The 25,432-nt window shown below is 36.5% G+C and overlaps 1 protein-coding gene across 8 annotated transcripts in view; it reads left to right on the forward strand.

The window, feature by feature from the left end:
* EXOC2 (exocyst complex component 2) overlaps positions 1-25,432 on the forward strand; it is a 262,089-nt gene that overhangs the window by 99,671 nt on the left and 136,986 nt on the right. For all 8 annotated transcript variants that reach the window (XM_028511621.2, XM_036026609.1, XM_028511622.2 and 5 more), the window contains 4 exons: positions 10,544-10,624; positions 24,149-24,294; positions 24,424-24,505; positions 25,242-25,344. In XM_028511621.2, the coding sequence (XP_028367422.1) occupies positions 10,544-10,624; positions 24,149-24,294; positions 24,424-24,505; positions 25,242-25,344 (412 nt within the window). The remainder of the gene's footprint in view (positions 1-10,543; positions 10,625-24,148; positions 24,295-24,423; positions 24,506-25,241; positions 25,345-25,432) is intronic.

Consider the following 25,432-nt stretch of genomic DNA (forward strand, 5'->3'; position numbering starts at 1 on the left):
ATACCACTGAGTCCTACAAAACTCTGACCACAGAACTTCCCCCTACAAAGACAGCTGGCAAAGTAGAGCATCTGGAATCACAGAAACAAACAGAGTCACCTAAATGGTGAGACGAAGAAAGAATATGCAATTGAAAGGAATGGAAGATTCCCCAGTAAAAGAGCTAAATGAAATGTAAGCAAGCAAACTATCAGATATAGAATTCAAAAGAATTATGATAAGGATACTCAAGGAACTCACACAAAACTATAAGGAACTGACTGGGAAGTACAACAGTATGAAAAAGGAAATAGAAACTATAAATAAGAACTAGGAAGAAATCAAGAACACAATTTCTGAAATAAAAATACACAAGAAGGAAATACAAACAAGCTGGAGGAAGCAGATGAATGGATTAGTGAGCTAGAAGATGAGGTAGAAAAAATACCCAGGCAGAGCAGAGGCATGAAAGAAGACTAAAAAAAAATGTGAAGATAGTTTAAGGGAACTGCAAGACAACATGAAATGCAACATTTGAATCATAGGAATACCAGAAGGAGAAGAAAAGGAGCAAGGAATAGAAACCCTGTTTGGAAAAATAATGACAGAAAACTTCCTGAATCTGAAGAGGGAAAAAGTCATGCAAGTTCAGGAAGCACAGAAGGACCCAATCAAGATGAACCTAAAGAGGTCTATTTCAAGACACATCATATTAAGACGCCAAATTTTAAAGACAGAGAATCTTAAAGGCAGCAAGGAGACACAGTAATATACATACAAGGGAGCGCTGATAAGGCTAGAAGCTGATTTCTCAACAGACACACTACAAGCCAGAGGGAATAGCAAGAAATATTCCATGAAATATTTAATGAAAAGCAAAGGACTGCAACAAAGATTGCTCTACCCAGCAGGGCTGTCATTAAAATGGAAGGCCAAATAAGGAGTTTCCTAAACAAAGTAAGGCTGAAAGAATACACCTCTACCAAACCAGCACTGCAAGATATGCTAAATGGACTACTTTAAGAAGAGGAAGAGTGAGGGGAACATAGGTACAATGGGGGGGGATAAGTACATATCAATAATAACCTTATATGTAAATGGATTAAATTCTCCAATAAAAACACATAGAGTGGCTGAATAGATAAGAAAACATGACTTGCATGTTAGGCTGTCTACAAGAGACCCACCTCAGAACAAAAGACCTACATAGACTGAAAGTGAAGGGTTGGAAAAATATATTCCAAGCAAATGGACAGGGAAAAAGCTGGTGTGGTAATACTTATATCAGACAAAATAGACTCTCTAACACAGGCTGTAAAAACGACATAGAAGGACACTTCATTATAATTAAGGAAAGAATCCATCAAAATAACATAAACATTATAAACACATATGCACTCAACATAGGAGCACCCAAACATAATAAGGAAAAATGTGGAGAACTTCAAGAAAGATATAGACATCCACACAGTTATACTAAGGGATTTTAATACCCCACTGTCAACAATGGATAGATCTTCCAAACAAAATTTTATCAAGAATATTGTGGCATTGAACAATGCCATAGATAAAATGGACTAAGATAGATATCTATCTTAGATATATATAGATATATATACCTGTATATATATATAGAAGAAAGAAGCAAAATACACATTCTTTTCAAATACACATGGAACAGTTTCAAAGATGGACCACGTGATAGGACACAAAACTAACCTCAACAAATTCAAGAAAATTGAAATTATATCATTTATTTTCTTGGACCACAAGGGCCTGAAAATAGAAACCATCCTGAAGGAAAATCTGGAAAACACTCAAATTCATGGATATTGAATAGCATGCTATTAAACAATGAATTGGTTAATGAGGCAGATCCTGGCCTGCAGGATCTGTGTATGTTGTGGCTGCCAGTGAACAAATACACACAGAAAACAGTAGTCCTATGGAGGAAAAGGGATGGCATGGCTACTCTCTGAGAGAGAGAAGGCGAGAGGTCCCGAGGCCCCTGCCTGGACAGGCTTTTATTGCTTTTCTGGGTATATTACATGGAGGATGGTCCATATTTACTATGCACAGGTTCCCTACAGATAACAAAGGAAAGAATATTGCTAATCACTTCAAAGAGAAGGATGTTGCAGACTAAGGGGAAAAGTGATTGAACTGGTTACACTCCATACTTGGGAGGTTTAGCTCAGCTTTTAGGAAGCTGCAGTAAGCACTTGCTGCCTCAATTCAGGATGAGGGAGTTTTAGCAAAAGCAAGTCTCATAGCAGTCTGGGTACAATGCAGGCCTGATTCCCCACGGGAAAACCTTTCTGTGGGCACGCAGGACCACTCGCTCCCCACTGGTTTTCCACATGAGTGCTGAGCTGTATTTCCACACCTTGTGAAACGGTTCCCTACAGTTAAGAATGATATCAAGGAAGAAATCAAAAAGTTATGGAAACAAATGAAAAGGAACACACAACTGTCCAAACCCTGCCGAACACAGTAAAGGCAGTACTGAGAGTGAGGCTCATAGTGATACAGGCCTACCTAAAAATCATAGAAACATTTCAGACAGCTTAACCCTACATGTACAAGAACTGGAAGAACAACAACAAAGCCCAGAGCAAACAAAGGAAAGAAATAATTAAAATTAGAACAGAATTAAATGACATAGAGACTACAATTCAAAGGATCAATAAATCCTGGAGCTGGTTCTTTGAAATGATAAATAAAATCAACAAGCCTTTAAGCAGACTCATCAAGAAAAAAAGAGAGAGGACACAAATAAATGAAATAAAAAATGAAAGAGGAGACATTAAAACTGATACCACAGAAATACAAAGGATTGTAAGGAATTACTATGAAGAACTACATGCCAAGAAATTTGAAAACCAGGGTGAAATGGACAAATTTCTAGAAACACATATTCTTCCAAAACTGAATCAAGAAGCAGAAAGCCTGAACAGATTGATAACAGTTGGTGAACTTAAAGTGGTAGTCAAAGCTCCCAGCACACAAAAGCCCTGGACCAGATGTCTTTACAGGAGAATTGTACAAAACATTTAAGGAAGTGTGAACCCCTATCCTTCTCATACTATTCCAAAAAATACAAAAAGAGGGAAGCCAACATCTCTTTTTAAGAGTATCCCAAACTCTTTTTATGAAGCCAGCATCATCCTAATCTTAAAAGAAGATAAAGATACAATGAAGAAAGAAAACTACAGGCCAATATCCTGATGAACATAGACACTGAAATCCTCAACAAAATATTGGTTAACTATATCCAGCAATACATTATAAAGATCATACACCACGGTCAAGTGTCATTCATACCAGGGATGCAGAGATGATACAATATTCATAAATCAATAAACATGATACATCACATAAAGGAAAGACAAAAATCACATGATCATATGCACAAAAAAGCATTTGATAAGGTGCATCAACCATTTATGATAAAAATCCTCAGCAAAATGGGAGTAAAAGGAGCATACCTCAACATAATAAAGGCCATATATGAGAAACCTACAGCCAACATCATACTTAATGGGGAAAAACTAAAAGCTTTCTCACTAAGATTAGGAACAAGACAAGGATGTCTGCTTTCATCACTTCTATTCAACATATATTGGAACTCTTCTTTCCAATAGCAGTCATTCAAGAAAAGGAAAGAAAAGTCATACAAATGGGAAATGAAGAATTAAAACTGTTGTCATTTCCAGATGACATAGAAAACCCTACAGACTACAGCAAAAAACTGTTTGACCTAGTAAATGAATTTTACAAAACAGCAATATACAAAGTCAAGATTCAGAAATTGAAGGCATTTTTGTACACCGACAATGAAATATCAGCAACAGAAATCAGGAAAAAAGCCCCATTTGCTATGGCAACAGTAAAAATAAAGTACCTAGGAATAAACCTCACCAAGGAGGTAAAACACCTGTACTCAGGAAACTACAGAGCACTGAAGAAAGAGATTAAGGAAGACACAAATAAATGGAAGCATATACCATGTTTATGGACTGGAAGAATTAACATCATCAAAATGTCCATACTACCCAAAGCAATTTATAGATTCAATGCAACCTCTATTAAAATAGCAATGGCATATTCACAGATACAGAACAAATCATAGATTTATATGGAACCATAAATGATTCTGAATAGCTGCAGCAATTTTGAGAAAGAAGAACAAAGTAGGAGGGATCAAAATACCTGATATCAAACTGTATTACAAGGTCATAGTAATTAAATAGTCTGGTATTGGCATAAGAAAAAACACACAGATCAATGGAACAGAATAGAGAACCCAGAAATAAACCCATGACTCTATGGTCAATTAATATTTGACAAAGCAGGCAGAGCATAAAATGGAGTGAAAATAGTCTCTTCAAGAAATAGTGTTGGGAGACCTGGACAGCTACATGCAAAAAAACCCGAAACTTGGCCACCAACATACCTCAGACATAAAAATAAACACCAGTTGGATAAAAGACTTAAATATCAGTTAGGATACCATAAAATTTCTAGAGGAAAGCATAGGGAGGAATATCTCAGATATTCTATGCAGGCATATTTTCACTGATATGTTCCCTAGAGCAAGAGATATAAAGGAAAGAATAAACAAATGGGAGTGCATCAAAATAAAAAGCTTTTGCACAGCTAATGAAAGCAGCAGGAAAATGAAAAGGCAACCAAATGTATGGGAAAATATATTTGACAGTGGTACCTTGGACAAGGGTTTGGTCTCCAAAATACATAACTCACATGACTCTACTACAGGAAGACAAACAATCCAATTAAATGGGCAAATGACCTGAACAGACACTTCTCTAAGAAGGACATACAGAAGGCCCAGAGGCATACAAAAGGATGCTCAGTATCACAAGCCATCAGAGAGATACAAATTAAAACCACAATGATATAGCACTTCACAATGGTGAGGATGGTCATTGCAAACAAATCAACAAACAACAAGGTCTAAGATTTTGGAGAAAAAGGAACCTTAATACACTGTTGGGGAGGATGCAGACTGGTATAGCCATTGAGGAAAACAGTATGGACTTTCCTCAAAAATCTAAAAATGGAACTACCTTTGACTTGGTAATGCCATTGCTGGGATTATCCCCTGAGAATCCTGGAACACCAATTCCAAATAACCTGAGTAACCCAATGTTCATAGCAGCAATATTTACAGTAGGCAAGTGCTGCGAGCAACCTATGTACCCATCAGTAAATGAGTGGATCAAAAAACTGTGGTTCATTTACACAATACAATACTATGCAGTGGAAAGAAAGAAGGATTTCCTACCCTTTGGGACAGCATGGGTGGAACTGGAGAGCATTATGCTAAGTGAAATAAGCCAGGCAGTGAAAGACAAATATCGTATGATCTCACCTATAAGTGCAACCTAATCAACAAAATAAATAAGCAAGTGAAATATAACCAGAGACATTGAAATAAAGGACAAACTGAGAGTAACCAGAGCGGGGAGTAGGAGGATAACCAGGGAAAGAAGGTGAAGGGCCGTCACAGAACGTGTATAAAGCATCCATGGATAAAGCCAGAGGGGGGTAGCATTGAGGGTGGGAAGTGGGTGGTGGGTTGGGCAGGAGAGAATGGTGGGAGGAAAATGGAGATATAAAATAATGATAATAATAATTCATAAGAAGTTTTTCTGGCATAACTAATCTGTCCCTGCTGATTTCAGTGTGTTTAGTATAACTTTTTCATTACTGTAGCCTAAAAGAATAGTCCCTGCATCATACTTCACTTTTCCATGGCTGTTACTCTGCCATACCCTTGCACTCCCTTGAAGTCTTGATGAGCCATGGTTTCTTTCCAGCTCATGCTCAGAGCAGTCTTCCCTGGGCATGGTGGCATTTGTGGAGCTTCTTTTTAACATTAGATGATGTGGATTCCGGCCAATGGTGTCCATGGTGTTGTGGATGCAATGAACAAATTCACACAGACTGCAGAAGTCTGGTGGAGAAAAGGGACAGCATGGAGTGAGAGAGCACTGGGACCCTTGTCTGGACAGGCTTTTATTGCTTTCTGGGAGCATTACATCAACAGAGGTTCTCATTCATTATTCTCAGGTTTGCTTTAGGTGATTACCTTTTACAGATAGCAAAGAAAATGATGTTGCAAATGCAAGGGAAAAAATGGTTGAACTGGTTACACAGTCCATCCTCGAGAGGTTTAGCACAGATTTTAGGAAGTTACTTCAAAGATAGTCATTCAACATTTGCTGCCTTAACTCAGGGTGAGGGAGTCTTTGTAGAAGCAAGCCTCAAAGTAGTCTAGGTATAATGCAGTCCTGGTTCCCCATGGGAAAGCCGATCTGAGGGTCTGGCTCCTGTGTGCCACCTTGTGCCTGTCTTTTTTCCGAATCAGGGCTGAAGTACATTTGCTATTGCCACGGCCACTGGTTCCCTATAATTAGAGGCCTTTCCACTTCCTCAGTGCTATTGATTTTTTATCTTTGTTTCAGTGACCAGTCCCTGATGGCTCTTTAAACTTGTCATCTGTACTGTCACTTGATTTTTAGTGGCAAGTCGAGCATTATCACCAGTCTTTAAAGATAGCTATGGGCCAATTGTGTGAATTATTTCTTTTTATAATGTACTAAAAAAATCCAGAATAAAGAGGCCAAAGCAAAGTAAACACATGTTGTTCAATATGTGGTTGGTCTTCCCTTCCTTGTTACTTTTATTGCTGCTGCTCCAGGTGATGTGAGCCATATTGAGTTTTTTTTTTTTGGCACATTCTGTTGTTATTATCTTTTGGGTTGGCCAGTTTAGTTTTTTTCTGTAAAATAAAATACACTTTCATTTTCACCAATAACTTTATTGATTTGGATATTTTGAGTATGTTGGCTATCTCCCACTTGGCCTCTAGTGGGTAGAAGCCAGGAGAGTTGCTAAACATCTTCCAATGCATAGGTCAGCCTCATAGCAAAGAACTGTTTGGCCAAAATGTAATTAGTACCAAGAAACTTTGCAAACCACTTTGGACACATTTGATCTGTTACAGCATCTTTTTCATACACTGTGCTTATCTTTTTTTGCATTTCAGTTGTGTTTTTACCTTTCTTAAAATAATAAAGCATAATACACCCAAAATGATACGAATCTCCTTTAATTTTCAATATTAAAATGACTGCACAAAAATTCACCAATTTTGATAATTTTTTTAATGCATACTGATAATGACAGCTGTCATAATGCAGTCTAACAAAATTGTTTCCATTGACGTTAAAGACAACTAAGCAGTACTAGAGCCATTGTATGGAAAAAGCTAAATGAACTTTTTGGCCAACCCAATATTAATGTATGAAGATAATGTAGGCAAATATGGTTATATAAAATCCAGTTATCTAAGCGAGACTCCTTTTTCCTTGTTAGTCTTCTATGTAGCAATTGCGATTGTGTTATTTATTTTTTCCAATATAACTGAGGACGGAAAGGATTCACAGATTACCTAAACAATTTAAATATGTTTGATATTTATATATTAATAACTTATATGTGTTTAGCCACTCATAAAAAATTGGTAGAATAAGAGGTAGAAACTAAGTGTTTGAAAAGCTCTTTTTACCTGGCTGGCATAGCTCAGTGGATGGAGCGCGGGCTGGGAACCAAAGTGTCCCAGGTTCGATTCCCAGCCAGGGTACATTCCTGGGTTGCAGGCCATAACCCCCAGCAACCGCACATTGATGTTTCTCTCTCTCTCCCTCCCCCTCCCTTCCCTCCCTAAAAATAAATAAATAAAATCTTTAAAAAAAATTAAATGTATTCCAAAATGCATTTATTAAAAAAAAAAAGCTCTTTTTAGATTTAAATTATTAATACATTTTGCCCTAACCTTTCTTAGGTTTTTGTTCCAAGATCCAAGATATAAGTTTATAGTGTACAATTGCTTCAAGTTTCAATAGATTAGAAACAATGAGAAACCTCTGCTCATAAACCAAATTGCTTATTGAGTTATACTATTTAAAAATGTTTTCAGAGACAATAAAAGGTCAGGGGAACCAGACAGTGGTTATTTGGTTTAATTTTCTGGTAAATAGGATTGCCTTTATCAGTTCCCTGTGTCTCTTGGTCCTCATGCTTGGCTGACAGCTTGACAGTGGCTCTGCCTGTGGTGGAGATGGTTGGCAGGAAGCTGCTCTGTCAGCAGAAAAGGGCTGTAAATTGAGCTCAGGGAGCCAGGCTTACCCTATCTTGACCTGTTGCTCAGTAATGGGTTTTGTTAGCAATTGAAAATGTAGAAGCATGATTTCTTTTAATCCTATTTTGACTTAGGAAAGCAACATTTGAAGCAGGGCTACTGTAAGATGTCTTAATGCCATGGACAAAACAACATGTAGTGTCTGCTTAGTAAAATGCAATGAGTGTAAAGTGTTTTTTTGCAACCAAAACTTTTCAGAAAATCACAGCAACATTTAAATAAATAAAATAAGCAGATTTTCTTGTGTCAAACATGGAAGCCTTTCTAGTTCTGCTTTTTAATATTTGGGCATTTTTATCTCCTTCAAGATATAGACTTTTTTCTATTTAACTTATGTTCAAGTTAAGTTTAGGCATTGATATTTGCAAACGTTTTGTTATAATGATCACGTGATCCAAATTTCAAACATTAAAGAGATAACTTTTTTCTTTATTCCGGTGTCAACTAAGGCAACAAATAATATAGTGACTGATTTTTTCCCCAAATTTATTTTTCAATGAATGTGTTTCTTCAACAGAGAAGCAGTCTGTTTTAGAATTTCAAACAAATTAGAGGTTGCTTTACCAAAAGAAGTATATTAAAAAACAAGATCAGGATTAGAAAGTAATTAAAAGAAGCAGAGAAATAGATGTATCACACATTGAGAGTATTTTTTATACTGCACTTAAACACTGAATTTGATTCAGAATTCTAACCAATGATTCAAGAGAAACAAATTATAACTTATTAAATAAATACACTTTTTTTTCTTTAGACAGATTTTTCTTTCCTCGGAAATCTGCCACCTGTGGCTGGCAGGGTTGAGGCAGAACCAGTGAGTTCCTTTAGCAAAAAGTTTGACACTCTATTTGAATGAGAATAGCTAACATAAGAGTGATGTTAATTTCAGTATATTGGCTATGAAGTCTGTGGAGTTACACATCTTGCATTTGAGTTTTTGCAAGAGCAAATTATGTAAAAGAATAAAATTCTGGGTGTTTTAGCAGCTATTATTTTTGAGAGAGGGCCTTTTATTTGCAACTGAATGCAGTTCCCAAGTGACATAATAAATCTATTGTTGTCATTTTACAGGTGTGAAAACAGGCGTAGACAATTGATGCTACTTACCCATGCAGTATGGGCAGAATGGGCAGTATGGGCAGTATGGGGTAAAGTTTCCTGTTATGGGATCAGACTGCTTGCGTTCAGATTTTGGGGTTGGCTTTGTTACTTTGGTTAATTTATTTAAATACACTGAGCCATGGTTTTACCATTTGTGAAATAGAAATAATATTACAACATACATTATTGGCTTCTTACATGAGCAACATGCTTTAGAAACTTGCGGTGTTTAACTTATGGTCATGGCTTAATTAATGTTTGGCTTGCTATTTTTGTAATTTTTATATGTTGCAAATTTGAATTTGAAATTGTATTTGGTCATTTTGTTTTGCAAATTTCTTAAGTGTTTCACCTAATCTTGATTAGCACTATTTAAATCTTCCCTCTTTGCTAGGTAGGATAATTTTAAAATATAAATTATTAGTCCTGGCTGAGTATCTCAGTTGGTTAGAGCATTGTCCTGATATGCCAAGGTTTGGGGTTCAATTTCCCATCAGGGCACATACAAGAATCAACCAATGAATGCATTAATAAGCAGAACAACAAATCAATGTTTCTCTCTTTTTCTCCCTCTCTCCCTTCCTCTCTTTCTCTAAAATCAATAAATAAAAATTTAAAAATAATAAATAAAATGTAAATTATTGATTTCCTAACAATCTTTATAATAATTATGTAGACATGTATCAATAGTAGCAAAAAAAACTCTCCAATGTAATTTGTATATCCACAAATTGATGTATTGGTCGATGTTACTAGCTATTTTTTGGGAACTTCCCGTGAGATAATTATAGAATTAATAGAATGTGAATAATATGGATTTTACCAAGTCCAAAATTAAATATTTTTAATTGGATAGATTTCAAATAGTTAGTATTTCTATTTTGCAGATGGTGAACTGAGAAATAAGTACGACTTTTCTATGGCCAGATATCAAACATATTATTTACTTGAATCTCAATTTTCTTTTGTAATTCAGCTGTTTTTACAACTCAATATTGAGGATCACGTGATTATGGGTATAATATACTAATTTAATAGTTTGATGTTATGAATAATTTTGACTGGTGTCTGCTGGTTACTTTGCTGTGTTTATGAAGAGGTTTTGCACATTTGTGCTTCTTTCCAGCAGTGAAAATAATATGACCATTTTGAAAAGCTGTTTAAAAACATTTTGATGTGATTTATTCCCACCCATTTCAATAGCCTAAATTTTAACTTGACATTTTATTCTAGCCATCCATCAAAAGTTAGAAGCAGATGGAACGGAAAAAGTAGAAGGCTCCATGACCCAAAAACTGGAGAATGTTCTGAACCGTGAGTTTCATTCTACTACCCAAAATTATTTATGGACTTTACAATAACTTTGACATAGTTATTGGATCTGGTTTCACAGAACAAGGTAGTATGTTACATTTTAGTATTTATTTCTAAATAGTATTGCTTTAATGAACATCAAGAGGAATAAAAACATTGAAAATGGCCCTGGCTAGTGTGGCTCTGTGGATTGAGCGCTGTCCTGTGAACCAAAGGGTCATGGGTTGGATTCCCAGTCAGGGCACATGCCTGGGTTGCAGGCCGGGTCCCCAGCAGGAGATGCATGAGAGGCAGCCACACACTGATGTTTCTCTCCCCCTCTTTCTCCCTCTCTTCCCCTCTCTAAAAATAAATAAATAAAATCTTTTAAAAAATTGATCTTTACTTCAATGTCTCTGGTTGTATTTTGCTTGCTTGTTTGTTTTGATTAGGTCAACTGACAGTAATCAGAGAGGAGGGAAAAAGACAGTAGGGGATAATGGTGTGGGGGGGTGTCAAGGAACATGTACAAAGGACTCATGGACAAAGCCTTTTGGATTCAAACATGGGAGACAGGGATTGTAGGGGCGGGGAGGCATAATGGAGTGAAAATGGATGCAGTTGTATTTGAACAACAATAAAAAAAGGAATGGTAAAAAAAATAAAAAGTTCAACTTACAGAAAAAAAAAACATTGAAAATGAATTTCCTGGGTTTTCTTTCGTTGTTGTTTTTGCATTTTATTTATGAGAAATCATATTTTTAAAACAAGCCAATATATATATATATATTTTAATTTTATTTTAATCATTGTTCAAATACAGTTTTCTCCCTTTTATTCCCAATCCACCACCCCTCCCAACCTTCCCCACTTCCCTCCTATTACCACCCTCCCCCTAATTTTTGTCCATGTGTCCTTTAAGTTTGTTCCCATGAACCCTTCCCAATGTCCGCTGAAATTCCCTCTTCTCTCCCCTGTGGTCACTGTCAGCCTGTCCTCTATTTCAGTGTCTTTGGTTATATTTTGCTTGTTTCTTTGTTTTGTTGTTTAGGTTCCTGTTAAAGGTGAGATCATATGGTATTTGTCTTTCACTGCCTGGCTTGTTTTGCTTAGCATAATGTTTTCCAGCTCCATCCAAGCTGTTGTGAAGGGTAGGAGCTCCTTCTTTCTTTCTGCTGCATAGAATTCCATTGTGTAAATGTACCATAGTTTTTTGATCCATTCATTTACTGATGGGGATGTAGGTTGCTTCCAGCACCTAGCTATTGTAAATTGTACTGCTATGAACATGGGGATGCATAGGTTCTTTTGGATTGGTGTTTTAGTGTTCTTAGGATAGAGTCCCAGCAGTGGGCCAATATATTTCTTAATAAATAAAATTTGCCATTGTAAAAGAGACCGGTATATAAATAATATCACCAAAGACAGAAAAGCATTGAGACAGTAGCCAGGATTTTTATTGACCAAAACCCTGAAAAAGCATCTTCAAATATCTACCAATGTTAATACAAATGATATCAACTACTAGACTAACAGATGCTTAAGTATCACTTACTTATACCTGGGTATTTTTCCAAAATGAATTTAAGTCAGCTGCCTATTTAAGAGTGTTTCTAACTCTGAAACATTTTTAAAAAATATAGGCCAAGAGAAACTGACATGTGCAAAATTTCAGAATCTATCCACCTCTCCTTGTATAGCATCTCCAAGGTACTTACAATACTGATTTGGAAGAAACTCATCAGATGAACCACTTCCTATTATGATATTGCTGGCTGGCTTAAATATAAGTCATCCTTTTTAACACATATAGTAAACATTTGACAAGGAGCAGTAAAGCCCAGAGGAATCTCCTTGTCTTTTAAAATAAGTATGGCATATGATTTTCTCATAGTACGGTTAAGAATAACTAAAAAATTTAAGAACTACCACATCGGACCTTTAGTGTTTCTTTGAATGCAGGACTGTGATGTTAAGTTAGTTTTTGCACTTCTATCTTAACTTATTTCCATGAACAGAGTTTATTGAGCTTTTTTGTAAATATCTGTTCATAAATATAAGATTCTCTGACAAGAAAGTATTTTCTAGAAGGAAGCTTTAATTTGAGATAGCCATTCCTTGGTAGTAGAATTTTAGTACTTAGATTTTATCCTAAACTTATGAGTTTAATAGCACTTTAAATATTTGTCCTTCTAGTTGTTGTTTTTGTTATCAATATTATCATTTACCATGAGATTTTTGCCTTGTTTTTATATGAGAACCGTATCACCAACTGGGTTGAAATGAATATGTTGTGAATTAAACCCATGTAAACATTTACTAAAACTATTTTTATATTAGCATAATCAAACATATTAAGGCCTTGGAAGGATATTTTCTACTCAGGGATATTGTTTTTACTATCGAAATGGTCATTAAACTATTCTGTAAAGAAAAAAGTGAGATTTTTTATTAACTTTTCAAAGCTAATCTTTATGTACAAACTGACATAGTAAATATATCATTGTTATCAGTAAAAGAAAACAGATACTTGTTAAAGTTTTGAAAAAATGAAAATTTGTCTCAACTGTTAGGTTTAACATAGTGTGTTAACATAACTTTTTTTAAGTAGTAGTTCAGGAAATCATCCCTTGGGACTTGTGGTATAAATTTGTAAGATAAATCATTTTACTTCTATTCCTTTATAACTACAAAGCTTTTGTAAAATGTGTCATACTGACTTTTCTACTGAAATTTGCTTTTTTGAATAAAGTTATGTGTAACATAAAGCACAGGTGGCAAACACAAGGTCCACGGGCTGAATACGGCCCTCCACCTTGTTTTATCTGGCCCAGCACCTTGTTTCTACCCAGTGGCAGGCCCGAGCTCCTTCGACCTAGTTAAGTTACATTTATACAGCCCTAAAATTACATTCGACCCTTTGAAGGCAAATGTGAGGCTGATGTGGCCCCCAGTGAAATTGAGTTTGACATCCCTGACATAAATGGTCATTTCTTTATGAGACTCCTTCAAGACTTGCTGGTGTAACTTTTTCCTTATATTTCTTTGTAGCAATCCCTTTTTTCAAGAAATAGTTTTATCAACTAAATGTTGTCATTTACTACCTTATGATATGGTTTTGCAAATTCAATTTGAGCAACATTCATTTAAGACTGGTTGTTTAGAAGTACCCTGCTCAGTCCAGTGTAGGGCAGACAGTTGAAAGAGGCCCTGCAGGCATGACTTCTGCCCAGACAAGTGTGTCAGAATTACCTAATACTTCAGAAACTGTGTCACTGGGGAATCAGAAAAACAGTTAATAAAAGTACCATGGAAAATTTTATTTCTTTTGAGAAGGAAGGAAGGATTGTTTAATATAAATGTAGTTTAGTTTGCTTAGATTATTATTGATACTTTAATTATACACTAATTTATATTTTTTTTTCTTGAGTTATTTTTTAATTTTTTAAAGATCTTTATTTTTTAGAGAGAAGGGAAAGAGGGGAGAAAGAGAGGAAGAGAAACAAAAACATGTGGTTGCCTCTCACATGCTCCCTACTAGGGACCTGGCTGGCAACCCAGGTGTGTGCCCTGACTGGGAATTGAACCCATGACCGCTTGCTTCACAGGCCCGTGCTCAATCCACAGAGCTACACCAACCAGAGCTACACCAACCAGCTGCATGAGATGTGATGCATGCACCCACTCATGCATCACATCTCATGCAGAGTTTTTTGTTGAAACATCAAATCACCCAGGTGACTCAGTCCTCTTATAGCCCAGATTTGGTGTTCTGCAACTTCTGGCTTTTCCTAAAACTAAAATCACCTTTGAAAGAGAAAAGATTTCAGACCATAGATGAGATTCAGGAAAATAGAACAGGGAATCAGATGGTGATTGGGAGAACTGTGTGAGATCCCAATGTACCTATTTTGAAGGGCACTGAGGTGTTATTGTCCTATGTACAGTGTTTTTTGTATCTTGTATCTTCTGTGATAAAAGTTTTTATTTTTTTCATATTACGTGGCTAGATACCTCCTGGACAGACCTCGTATTTAGTCCTCACAATAATTCTGTGAGGTTTATACTGTTATCTCCCTTTTAAGGATGGAAAAACTGAAGCCCAGAAAGATCAAATGACTTACCTAATGTCATATAAGTAGTAAGTGGTAGAGTTGGGATTTATATCTTGACCTGGCTTCAGATTTGTACTTTACTGACTGACCTTTCTGTGTATGCTTTTGATATGCCTGAATTTCAGTTGCCACAGTTCAGTTAATATACCTGTTCCCCAATAACATGGTTCCAATTTCAGTTACCACAGTATATTTGCCATAATTACATAAAGTACAAACTCAGATACTAGCTCTTCAGTCTATAGATCACTCTGTAAATTACAGATACGTAAGTGATCTGTGACCAAATATGTCTCTTCTGCTTCAAGTGGTGGTTGCTCGCTGCATGTGTTATCATTGTACAGCCTTTTTGTTTCCCAGAGATAAACTCACATGATAGAAATGGATAATTAAAAGAGGAAATTGGCCCCCAAAGATGAAAAATGCATCAAGAAACAAAAAGTGATAACTGTAAGTAAAATTTACATCTAACATGACTGGAGTTATAGAAGAGGTGGGAATGTAGACAATGCTGCCATCTGAGAGACTCAAGCTGTTCAGCCAGAGAAACTCAGTGATGATGAATTTATTGATGGAAGTCAGGCAAGTATGAATAAAAAGTTGAAAATGTTTTATAGGAAGCAATACCTAAAGAACACTCAGATAATGTGTGATATGAAAGTACAAAGGATAAACTTACAAAGGAGCATGATAATTTGTCAAGGCATAGAAAAGGTGCTTGATACATATAAATTTTATGATTAAAAAACAAGGCAAGTAATCTTTAATTTTTTTAAAAAGAGAGGGAGCACTTGAATTTTCAGTGTTTGTAATGTTTTAAGTTACAGTATACTAAATAAATAACAGTTTTACAGCTTTTTAATATTCTTTTTAAAAATATATTTTATTCATTTTTAGAGAGAGGGGAAGAGATAGAGAAAGAGAGGGAGAGAAACACTGACTGGTTGCATCTCCTACATGCACCAACTGGGCTGAACCCGCAGTCCAGGCATGTGCCCTGACTGGTAATTGGAACTGGTGACCTTTTGCTTTGTGAGATGATGCCCAACCAACTGAGTCACACCAGTTAGGGCTTTTTAATATACTTATTCATTTATTACCAATGGTAAGTTTTTAACATTTCAACAGATTTTTAAAAGTCACAGAACAATCATTATTTTCCCATTGATTATTAAGAATATTACTAGGTTTCATCCCTGGCTGCTGTGGCTCAGTGGATTAAGTGGTAGCCTGTGAACCAAAGGGTCACTGGTTCAATTCCCAATCAGGGCACATGCCTGGGTGGTGAGCCAGGTCCCCAGTAGGGGATGTATAAGAGGCAATCGCACATTGATATTTCTCTCCATCTCTTCCTCCCTACTCCTCTCTAAAAAAGTATATGCATGAAATCTTTAAAAAAAGATCATTACTAGGTTTCAGTTTGCACAGTCATTTATGCAGTTCTATGCAGCATGCAAAGTGATGCTTGTACTATACTGTACCACCTCTCTAAGTAGAGAGAATACTGAGCACTTATTTAGAGGTAGATTTTTTTTAGTCCTTGCTCTGTAAGCATTTATTGAGCACATGTTAGTTCTATCACAGGGTTATGAAGATAAAAGTTAATGCTTTACTTCTCAGAGTGTATAGACTACTAGAAAATACAAATAAGCAGGTGATTAAATTGTGGTGCTATAATCCTCTGCTGGTGGTAATTCTGGGATGCATCTGGAGCCTTCGCAAGGGGGACTTCATTGAAAAGTGGAGTAGAGAGAATATTAGGGGACCGTAGATTAGTCATGTGAGTTTTAAAAGAGGTCTAGGAAGTAGCCAGGCAAGAATAGGTTGCTGAGTGGGCAGCTAAGTGGATACAGGTTGTCCCAGGCAGAGCAAGCAGCATTGATGAGGAAGGCACCAACTTCAGAAAGGAGATGGGCTATATTCTAGGAGTCTGGATCAGCATAGCTGGTATGCGGAAGAGGCAAAGGTGCTAGATAGAAAAGTATATGCTCTTGATAAGCTTTCTAGGTAGTATCATGGGATTTGTCTTTATCCTGAATACTGAGCCATTGATTTAAATAAGGGAATGATATTATGAACTTTTCAAAGTACATTCTGCCCTTTGCATAGATAATGGATTAGAAGGGAGCTAGACTAGAGACAAGAAGAGAAACCAAGGTAGAAGTTACGGTTCTAAGAGTAAAGTGCTGAGGACTCCTAGCCAAAGCAGAGGGTAGATTGAATAGCAGATGGGAGATGTTAAGCAGATGAGAAAGGCAGCATTATTCAGTCACTGGATGATATAAAAAGAAGATAAATGAAGTAATCAATGGTGACTTCCAGATTTCTCGCCACAAATGGAGGAAGAAGGAGTAGGTTTTGGACAGGAAGAGAAGAGAGGAAAATAATGCAGCTGGATTAATAACACGTTGAGTGTGAGGTTTATGAGGTTATGCCCACGAATAATATCTTTTTAGCTGTCAGTACCTCCTAGCTGTGTACCTCATAGTGGGCAAGCTGAAGAACACCTCTGTGCTATAGTTGCCTGCAGTATAATACAGTGCTTGTCTTGTTTTATGGGGACATGAACAAATTTAAATGACCAATTAATGCATGTTTTCAGGATAATTAATACAAACTTTTTAGACAAGCACCTAGCATAGAATGAGTGCTAGACATATGTCTAGTATGTCTTTATGCCACCCACAAAGACTTCTCAAAACTCCTGTTAGGTTATGAGGGACCCATAGATGCTAAAATGTTTTTTCACTCTCTGTGATGTCATCATTCTTTTCATTCTGCTTCTTCAGCTCTCTCAAAGGCAGATAAACTAAGGGTCTGTTAGTTCATTGTCCATCCAGTAAACTCTTCTCCACTGTCCTCCATGACAAAGGCTGACCAAACTCTTTGCCTAAACTCAGGGTCCTATACCTGTACTCAAAGCCCCCTAAAGCTGAGGTGCTCCTGATTGTTGTCCCCAGTTTTGCAGGGTTCATTCAAAGGGAAATCTTCAGAGTTTCTCCTCAGGGACTAAGTTGGTCCCGTAGGGTGATGCTGGGATGTCACAAGAAATGCTCCCATAGGATCCCCATAAACAGTGAGGGCTGATTGACTGAAATGTCTCTCCCAGGAAAACAGAAATTCATCTTTGTCATGGCTCAGAATAGAGGACTCCTTTGTGATGGGTGAATTCATTAAAAAAAATTATGTCTAGTGAAAACTGTATGTGAAGGTTAGTCTTAAGCTAACAGGCATATCTTAAGATAACAGATTTGGGAATCATCAGCACAGAGACGGTAGTTGAATTAACAGGACTGAATGATTTTACCCTAAGTACTATGTGTACAATTGAAATAAAACCAAGAAGTTGAAACACTAAGGAATATTAGTTAGAGTCAAGTTTGTAAAAATAGGAAGTGACTTTTACATGGTGGTATGATGGTAAGTGTGTAAGAACTGGCATTCCAGAAAGGAAAATAAAAGAAGAAGAAAACTAATCCTAATAATAGCATCTCTAATGTGTAAATCTCACATCTTGGTTGCGTTCAAGCTACCAACTTGACATTGCTGAATGGGAATTGAAAAGAGATGGGAATAATTGGCTCTTGTGAGCAATGTGAACCAACATCTGCTCTTCTCTCATCTCCACAATTTTGTTCTGTATACTTCATGCAGTGTGCTGTAATTCCACTGTTGGGCATCACTCTGTAAACAAGCATTAACCATTGGTAATGATACATTTCATATATTATGTTATAGATGGCAGCCTATCTTGTCATTTTCTGGAATCTGTTTAGAGAAACTGTAACTCATACAGTAAGTAGGTTGTTAGATCTCTTTGTGGTCCTGGTTTTGCTCTGAATTTGAGTATACATTTTTAAGTTACCTTAAATTACCAGGCATTTTAAGGTTTCCTAATCTTATTTAACTTGCCCATTTTTGGGATAAATTATGTTGCGGGGGGGGGGGTAATTCTTTCATCCTCCCCACAACCTCCCCAAATCACATCAAGCAGAAACCACAGACTAAAAATCACTTTCGTGTTACACTGTCTCAAATGTCGGTGCCATGAAAAGGACCAATAAGGGTCATTTCTAAGTAAGAGAAAGCATGTTTACCTTAAATAAGCATGCTTGAAATTATAAGACAGCATTAGAATTACATGACTAGTTTTTCTAGATAATACAAGTTCCTGACATAATTAAAATTTTTTTCATTGTTAAGGATAAGCTGAATGAGAAGGAATGAGTTTGATTGGTTAGTGTTCAGTACTGCAGTGATTTTTCTTCCCATTTTTCCCTCCAGCTTTATTGAGATATAATCAACGTACAACATTATATACAATGTGCTGATTTGATACACTTGTACAGTGCAGTATGATTGTTACATTAGTGTTAGCTAACACCTTCATTACTTCACATAATTGCATTTCTTTTTTGTGGTGAGAACATTTGAGATTTACTCTTAGCAACTTTCAGGTATGCAATAGGGCTGTCATCAATTAGATCCCCAGAACTTATTCTTACTGGAAGTTTCTACCCTTTGATCAACATCTCTACACTTTCTCCAGCCCCTATCCCTCAGCCCCTGGTAACCATCATACTTTGTTTCTATGAGTTTGCCTATTTCAGAGTCTACATGTAAGTGATACCATGCAGTATTTGTCTTTCTCTGTGTCTGACTTAGTTTACTTAGCATAACTGATGCAGACACTGGCCTGTAGTGTCCATGTCACTATGGATGGAATGAGACATTCACACAGACGACCGAGTTTGGTGGAGGAAAAGGGACAGCATGGCATTTCTCTGAAGGGGAGCAAAAGCCTTGGCCCTTGCCATGATTGGCCTTAATTGGGTTTCTCAGCACATTTCATGATGGTCCTCATTAACTGTGCGCAGGTTCGCTTTAGGTGGTTACCTTTTACAGAAAACAAAGGAGCCAATGCTGCTATTCACATCACTGGAAGAGGGATATTTGCAAATGAAAAGGCAAAACTGGTTGAACCAGTTGCACTCATCCTTGGAAGGTTTAGCATGGATTTTAGGAAATTACTTTGCAGTAAATGTCCTCAATTCAGGGCGAGGGAGTTTTTAGCAAGAGCAAGACTTAGAGTGGCCTAGGCACATTGCAGGCCTGATTACCCACGAGAGAACCTATCTGTGGGCGTGGGCCCTATGCATCTGCGAGTGGGAGCTGGGCTCACACCACGCAGAATGGTCTCCTACAATAACGTCCTTGATGTCCATCCTTGTCCCATCTTACACTGAGGATAATTTTATTGTTCAGTCAGCCCAACTAAACAGTGGTAGACAATGTTATAGCAGCATTGCTGTTAGTGCTTGGAGTACCTCTGTGACTATGACAACGACAGTCACTCTCCAGTGAGCTGGTGTTGAAAAAGGACCAATTTTTACCTCTAGACTTGTTCAGAGCTAGTAGTTTTAAGATCAGGATTTGTTCTGCAAACTGTCCAACCCAAGTTACAATTTTCATTGCTGTGTCATTCAGGTAGATTTGTTCTGTGGTTACACCCTGGATGTTCAAATCCCTGCCAACTGCCATAAAACTTGGGTGTTTAGGTGCAAGAAGATGGATGGATTGGTGCTGAGAGGGATTGTTGTGTAATGGCTTGTGGCGTACCTCACATATGAACAACACTGCTGAGTTCAGTAGTTTCATTTTCTTTCTTTAAAAAAATAATTTATTGGGTTAACATTGGTTGATAACATTATGTAAATTTTAGGTACAAGTTTATAATGCAACATTGTATGCTTCCCACTCAATTTCATATTTTTGTTAGTGACCCTAGAGAATAAAGACATAAAATGCATTTTGTGAGGTGCTGATGATTTTTATCTGCTTGCCCAAATCTTGGGTTTCACTGCTCTCATTTATTTTATTACTTGATATAATTGTCTAGTTATGAACTCTTCAAATTTTATTGTGAATGTAGGAGAATTCACAACAGAATAATAACTTTTAGACAAATTATCTATAAATTAAGATTATAATTTTATAATGTATAATTTTTCTGTATGCTGAAATTAAAATTCTCCATATATGTACATTTCTATGTAAATTATAATTTTATAGTTTATAATTTCTGCCTAAAATTTTTCTCCAAGAATGTTTGTATTTTATTTACTTATAAGTGAATTTTCTTCCTGTACTTGTTTTCACACTTTTCAGAGGAGTTAAAATTGTTAGTTGGTATATTTTATTATCTTCAAAATAAGATGAGAAAAATCTAATTTTGAACTCTTGTACATTTGGCTTTAAATTCCTTCATATAAGTGCTTAGGGATTTAGTATCCAGAGCTCACACATAAGTAATCAACCTTTTAAAAATGTTTAATCACTTTCATGGATCAATTTATTTATGATCATGAAGATTATATTTTATATGACAAACAAATAATAATTTTCTTTGAAGAAAAAGTTTTAACCCTAATCAGATTTCAGATTCATTCAGCCACTGTTGTGTGGTTCAGTGGCAAGAAAAGAGTATGTTTTTCTCATATTATAGCAGAAATGTAGTATTCAAAATTAAATAGAATGTGGTGAGAGCAGCTATTTTGACAAAACGAAGTCTTTATATCAGGCTTTTAAAATTTCAACAGAATTTAAACAATATTTAGATAAAACAGTTAGTTATAAAGATGACTTTTAACAGGATCAGGCCACCCACAGTGTGGAGTTGAGAATATGGCATGCAAGCCACCCAGTGAGACTGAGGTAATTTTTCCACCTTTGCTTAAAGTATAGTCACTAGACCAGATAATGTAGAAATTTTTTATGTGCAGTGATCAAACAGTTGAAAAGTTTATTCTTTCCCTGTTTCTTGTGCCTAATTAAAAATAATTCATAAGTTGAAAAAGTTTAACAATTTTTTGACCACAGTAAATTTCACTTTAGATAAAACAACTCTTTCATTATAGTAATTCATATAGTTTGAGGTCCTTTAGGTTAAAAATATATAAAATGTCTAGTTTGTGTATAATATTATAAGAATTAGCTGATACAAGAAACATTCATTAATGATATATTTAATGTTAAATATATCAGGTTAAATATAAAGGTTTGCCATTTTAATGCTTACATAGTTTTTTGTGCCTGATACACAAAGAGACAATTTTACCAAAAAATAGGATTGTAGTAAAATATTTCTTTTGAACAACTTTTCTGAAAAGTGTTTTCCTTGTTTTGTATATTACCACATATGTAGATATGGAATTCAGGGAATTTAACTAGTGTGCTAGTGTGTGTTTGCACATATGTGTATGTGTGTGTTTTAACTTATCTGAATTGTGCAGTAACCTAAGGGCCCATGATTGCTATGAAATTTAGAAGAGTGGCTAAAAATAAATGTATGTTCACATGAAAAAATCTATGTGGGCCTGGTAAATATGCTTATTTTTTATAATATATTTTATTGATTATGCTATTACAGTTGTCCTATTTCCCCCCCTCACTCCCCCCACCCTGCACACCCACTCCCAACCACATCCCCCTTTTTAGTCATGTCCATGTGTCATACCCATAAGTTCTTTAGCTTCTACATTTCCCATACTATTCTTACCCTCCCCCTATCTATTTTCAACCTACAATCTATGCTACTTATCCTCTGTACCTTTTCCCTTCTCTCCTCCTCCCACTCCCCTGTTGCTAACCCTCCATGTGATCTCCATTTCTGTAGTTCTGTTCCTGTTCTAGTTGTTTGCTTAGTTTGTTTTGGTTTTGCTTTAGGTGTGGTTGTTAATAATTGTGAGTTTGCTGTCCTTTTACTATACATGTTTTTTCTTTATCTTCTTTTCTTAGATAAGTCCCTTTAACATTTCATAAAATAAGGGCTTGGTGATGATGAACTCCTTTAACTTGACCTTAGCTGAGAAGCACTTTATCTGCCCTTCCATTCTGAATGATAGCTTTGCTGGATAGAGTAATCTGGGATATAGGTCCTTGTCTTTCATGACTTGGAATACTTCTTTCCAGCCCCATTTTGCCTGTAAGGTCTCTTTTGAGAAATCAGCTGACAGCCTGATGGGAACTCCTTTGTAGGTGACTGTCCCCTTATCTCTTGCTGCTTCTAGGGTTCTCTCCTTCATTTTTACCTTGGCTAATGTAATTATGATGTGCCTTGGTGTGTTTCTTCTTGGGCCCAACTTCTTTGGGGCTCTCTGAGCTTCCTGGATTTCCTGGAAGTCTATTTCCTTTGCCAGAATGGGGAAGTTCTCCTTTATTATATTTGTTCAAATACATGCTCAATCTGTTGCTTTTCCTCTTCCCCTTCTGGTACCTCTATAATTCGGATGTTGGAACGTTTAAAGATGTCCTGGAGGTTCCTAAGCTTCTCCTCGTTTTTTTTGAATTCTTATTTCTTCATTCTTTCCTGTTTGTTTTCTTTTTCTTCCTTCTTGACCAGTGTGTTGTTTTGAGTCCCAGTTTCCTTCCCATCACTTTTGGTTCTCCGTGCATCTGCCTTCATCTCTTTTATGGTAACCTGCATTTTTTCCATGTAATTTGCGCCCAAAATCAACCAATTCTGTGAGCTTCCTGATCACCAGTGTTTTGAACTGTGCATCTGATAGATTGGCAATCTCTTGGTTGCTCAAAAGGATGAGCCCTGGGGCAATGATCTGTTTTTCTGTTTGAGACATGTCTCTCTCTCTCTCTCTCTTTTTTTTTCTTTTTTGGTCTTGTCGCTCCTGTTACGGTGAGGGGCGGAGCCTTAGGTGTTCACCGTGGCTGGACACCCAGTCGCTAGATTGTAACATTGTATGTGGGGGTGGGGCGGGAGGGAACAATGGCGGTAGCTCGGTTCTCCTGGGATCTCTGTCCCTTCCCTGGGATCCTGGGTTGCGCGCTCCGCTCTGGTCCACAATTGCCGCCTCACTGGGCCCAACAGCTGCCGCTTGCATACTCAGGGTCCACCCGCTTTGATCTTATGCGCCTCAGATGCCTTATGGGCTCCTGGTTGCCTTATGCGCCCAGGTCTCCCTGTTCTCCGCACGCAGCAACCCACACTTGGCTGCTCCTCTTGGCCCCTCCTACCAGTCTGGATGAACATGTCTACTTAAACTTCTTGGCTGTCCGACTTCCATTGAGATAAATTCTCTGTCAGTTCTGGGTGTTATTCTGCCTCTAAATTGTTGTAATCTTGGTTGTGCATGGAGGTACGGTGCGTCCACCTGTGCCTCCATCTTGCCAGAAGTCCCAATATGCTTATTTTTAATTGGATACCATTCTTAACATAAGAAAAGATTTAGCAGGCAAAATGGAAATTGTATTTTAACAAACCATGAAGGTCTCCCTTACTGCTAACTTTTGAAAAAGTCTATTGAGTTTTAGTGTAAAGCTACAATAGTAGTCTAACATTTTATTTTCTTTTGTCCAGTTATACATTTTATGAATAAAATCAATTTTTATCTTGGTTTGGTTGTTTTTTAAATAGGGGCAAGTAATACTGCGGACACATTATTTCAAGAAGTATTAGGTCGGAAGGACAAGGCAGATTCTACTAGAAATGCCCTCAATGTGCTCCAGCGATTTAAGTTTCTTTTCAACCTTCCTCTAAATATTGAAAGGAATATTCAAAAGGTAGAGTATATGTGTATGGACCTGTGGTTATACATGTCATAAATTTTAAAGAGTTGTTGAGATTTTTTTTTCTTAACCAAATGTCTTCATTATACTTTACTGACAGTCTCCAAAATGTTTTTTTTAAAGGGTGATTATGATGTGGTTATTAATGATTATGAAAAGGCCAAGTCACTCTTTGGGAAAACGGAGGTTCAAGTTTTCAAGAAATGTAAGATTTGTCTATTGCTTTTAGATCTTTTACAGGAAGAATGTGGGATGTATTCTACAAAGGATATTACATGCATTTTAGTTTTTGTTTATAGGGTGCTCTTTTAAAATGTAAAACAGTTACCTCAAAAATAACTATGGCTTTTCTTACTAAGATGAAGTGAAATGACCAACCACATTATAGAATAGGTTATTCTTAGACATTCTTTGCCACTTATTAACCACGATGTTATTAAAAATCTATTTTATTGGGAAGAATCAATGACAAATATTTTATAGAGATGGAAACCTATATTTAATCTTTCCTCTTCAGAAACATTGCTGTATTTTTGGATTCTAATACTACATTAAAATAAACTAAACAATTTTTGAAATAACCTCTAATGACAGGTATAGAAATTAAGACAATAAGAAAAGCCTAGAAAATGCCCTATGGTAATACCTTATCAACTAGGAGAAATATCACAGGGCTTTTTTGTTTTTAAGTCCTAACTCTTAAGGACTCAGAAAACTTTATTTTACTTTTATTGTAGTTAATTTACATTTAGTGAAATGCACAGACAAATGCACACACTCCTGTAGCTGACACTCCAGGTAGAACATTTTCATCATTCCAGAAAGTCACCTTGAGTCTCTTCTCAGTCAACCCTCAAGGCAACACAGTTCTGCTTTCCATAACTTGATTGCAAATTTCCATTCTGTAAATCCTATATATTTGTTTCTTTTTTTGAAAATAGATTATACTGAAGTAGAAACACGGATTGAAGCTTTAAGAGAATTACTTCTGGACAAATTGCTTGAGACACCATCAACCTTACATGACCAAAAACGGTATATAAGGTAAACTCGCTGCAACAATTTGCACAAATCACGTATATCTGTATAATACTGGATACTTTATCTAACTCTTAGAGCTAATTGGTGAGAA

The sequence above is a fragment of the Phyllostomus discolor genome, chromosome 5 (assembly GCF_004126475.2).
Source record: "Phyllostomus discolor isolate MPI-MPIP mPhyDis1 chromosome 5, mPhyDis1.pri.v3, whole genome shotgun sequence".
In the NCBI taxonomy this organism is placed as follows: Eukaryota; Metazoa; Chordata; class Mammalia; order Chiroptera; family Phyllostomidae; genus Phyllostomus; species Phyllostomus discolor.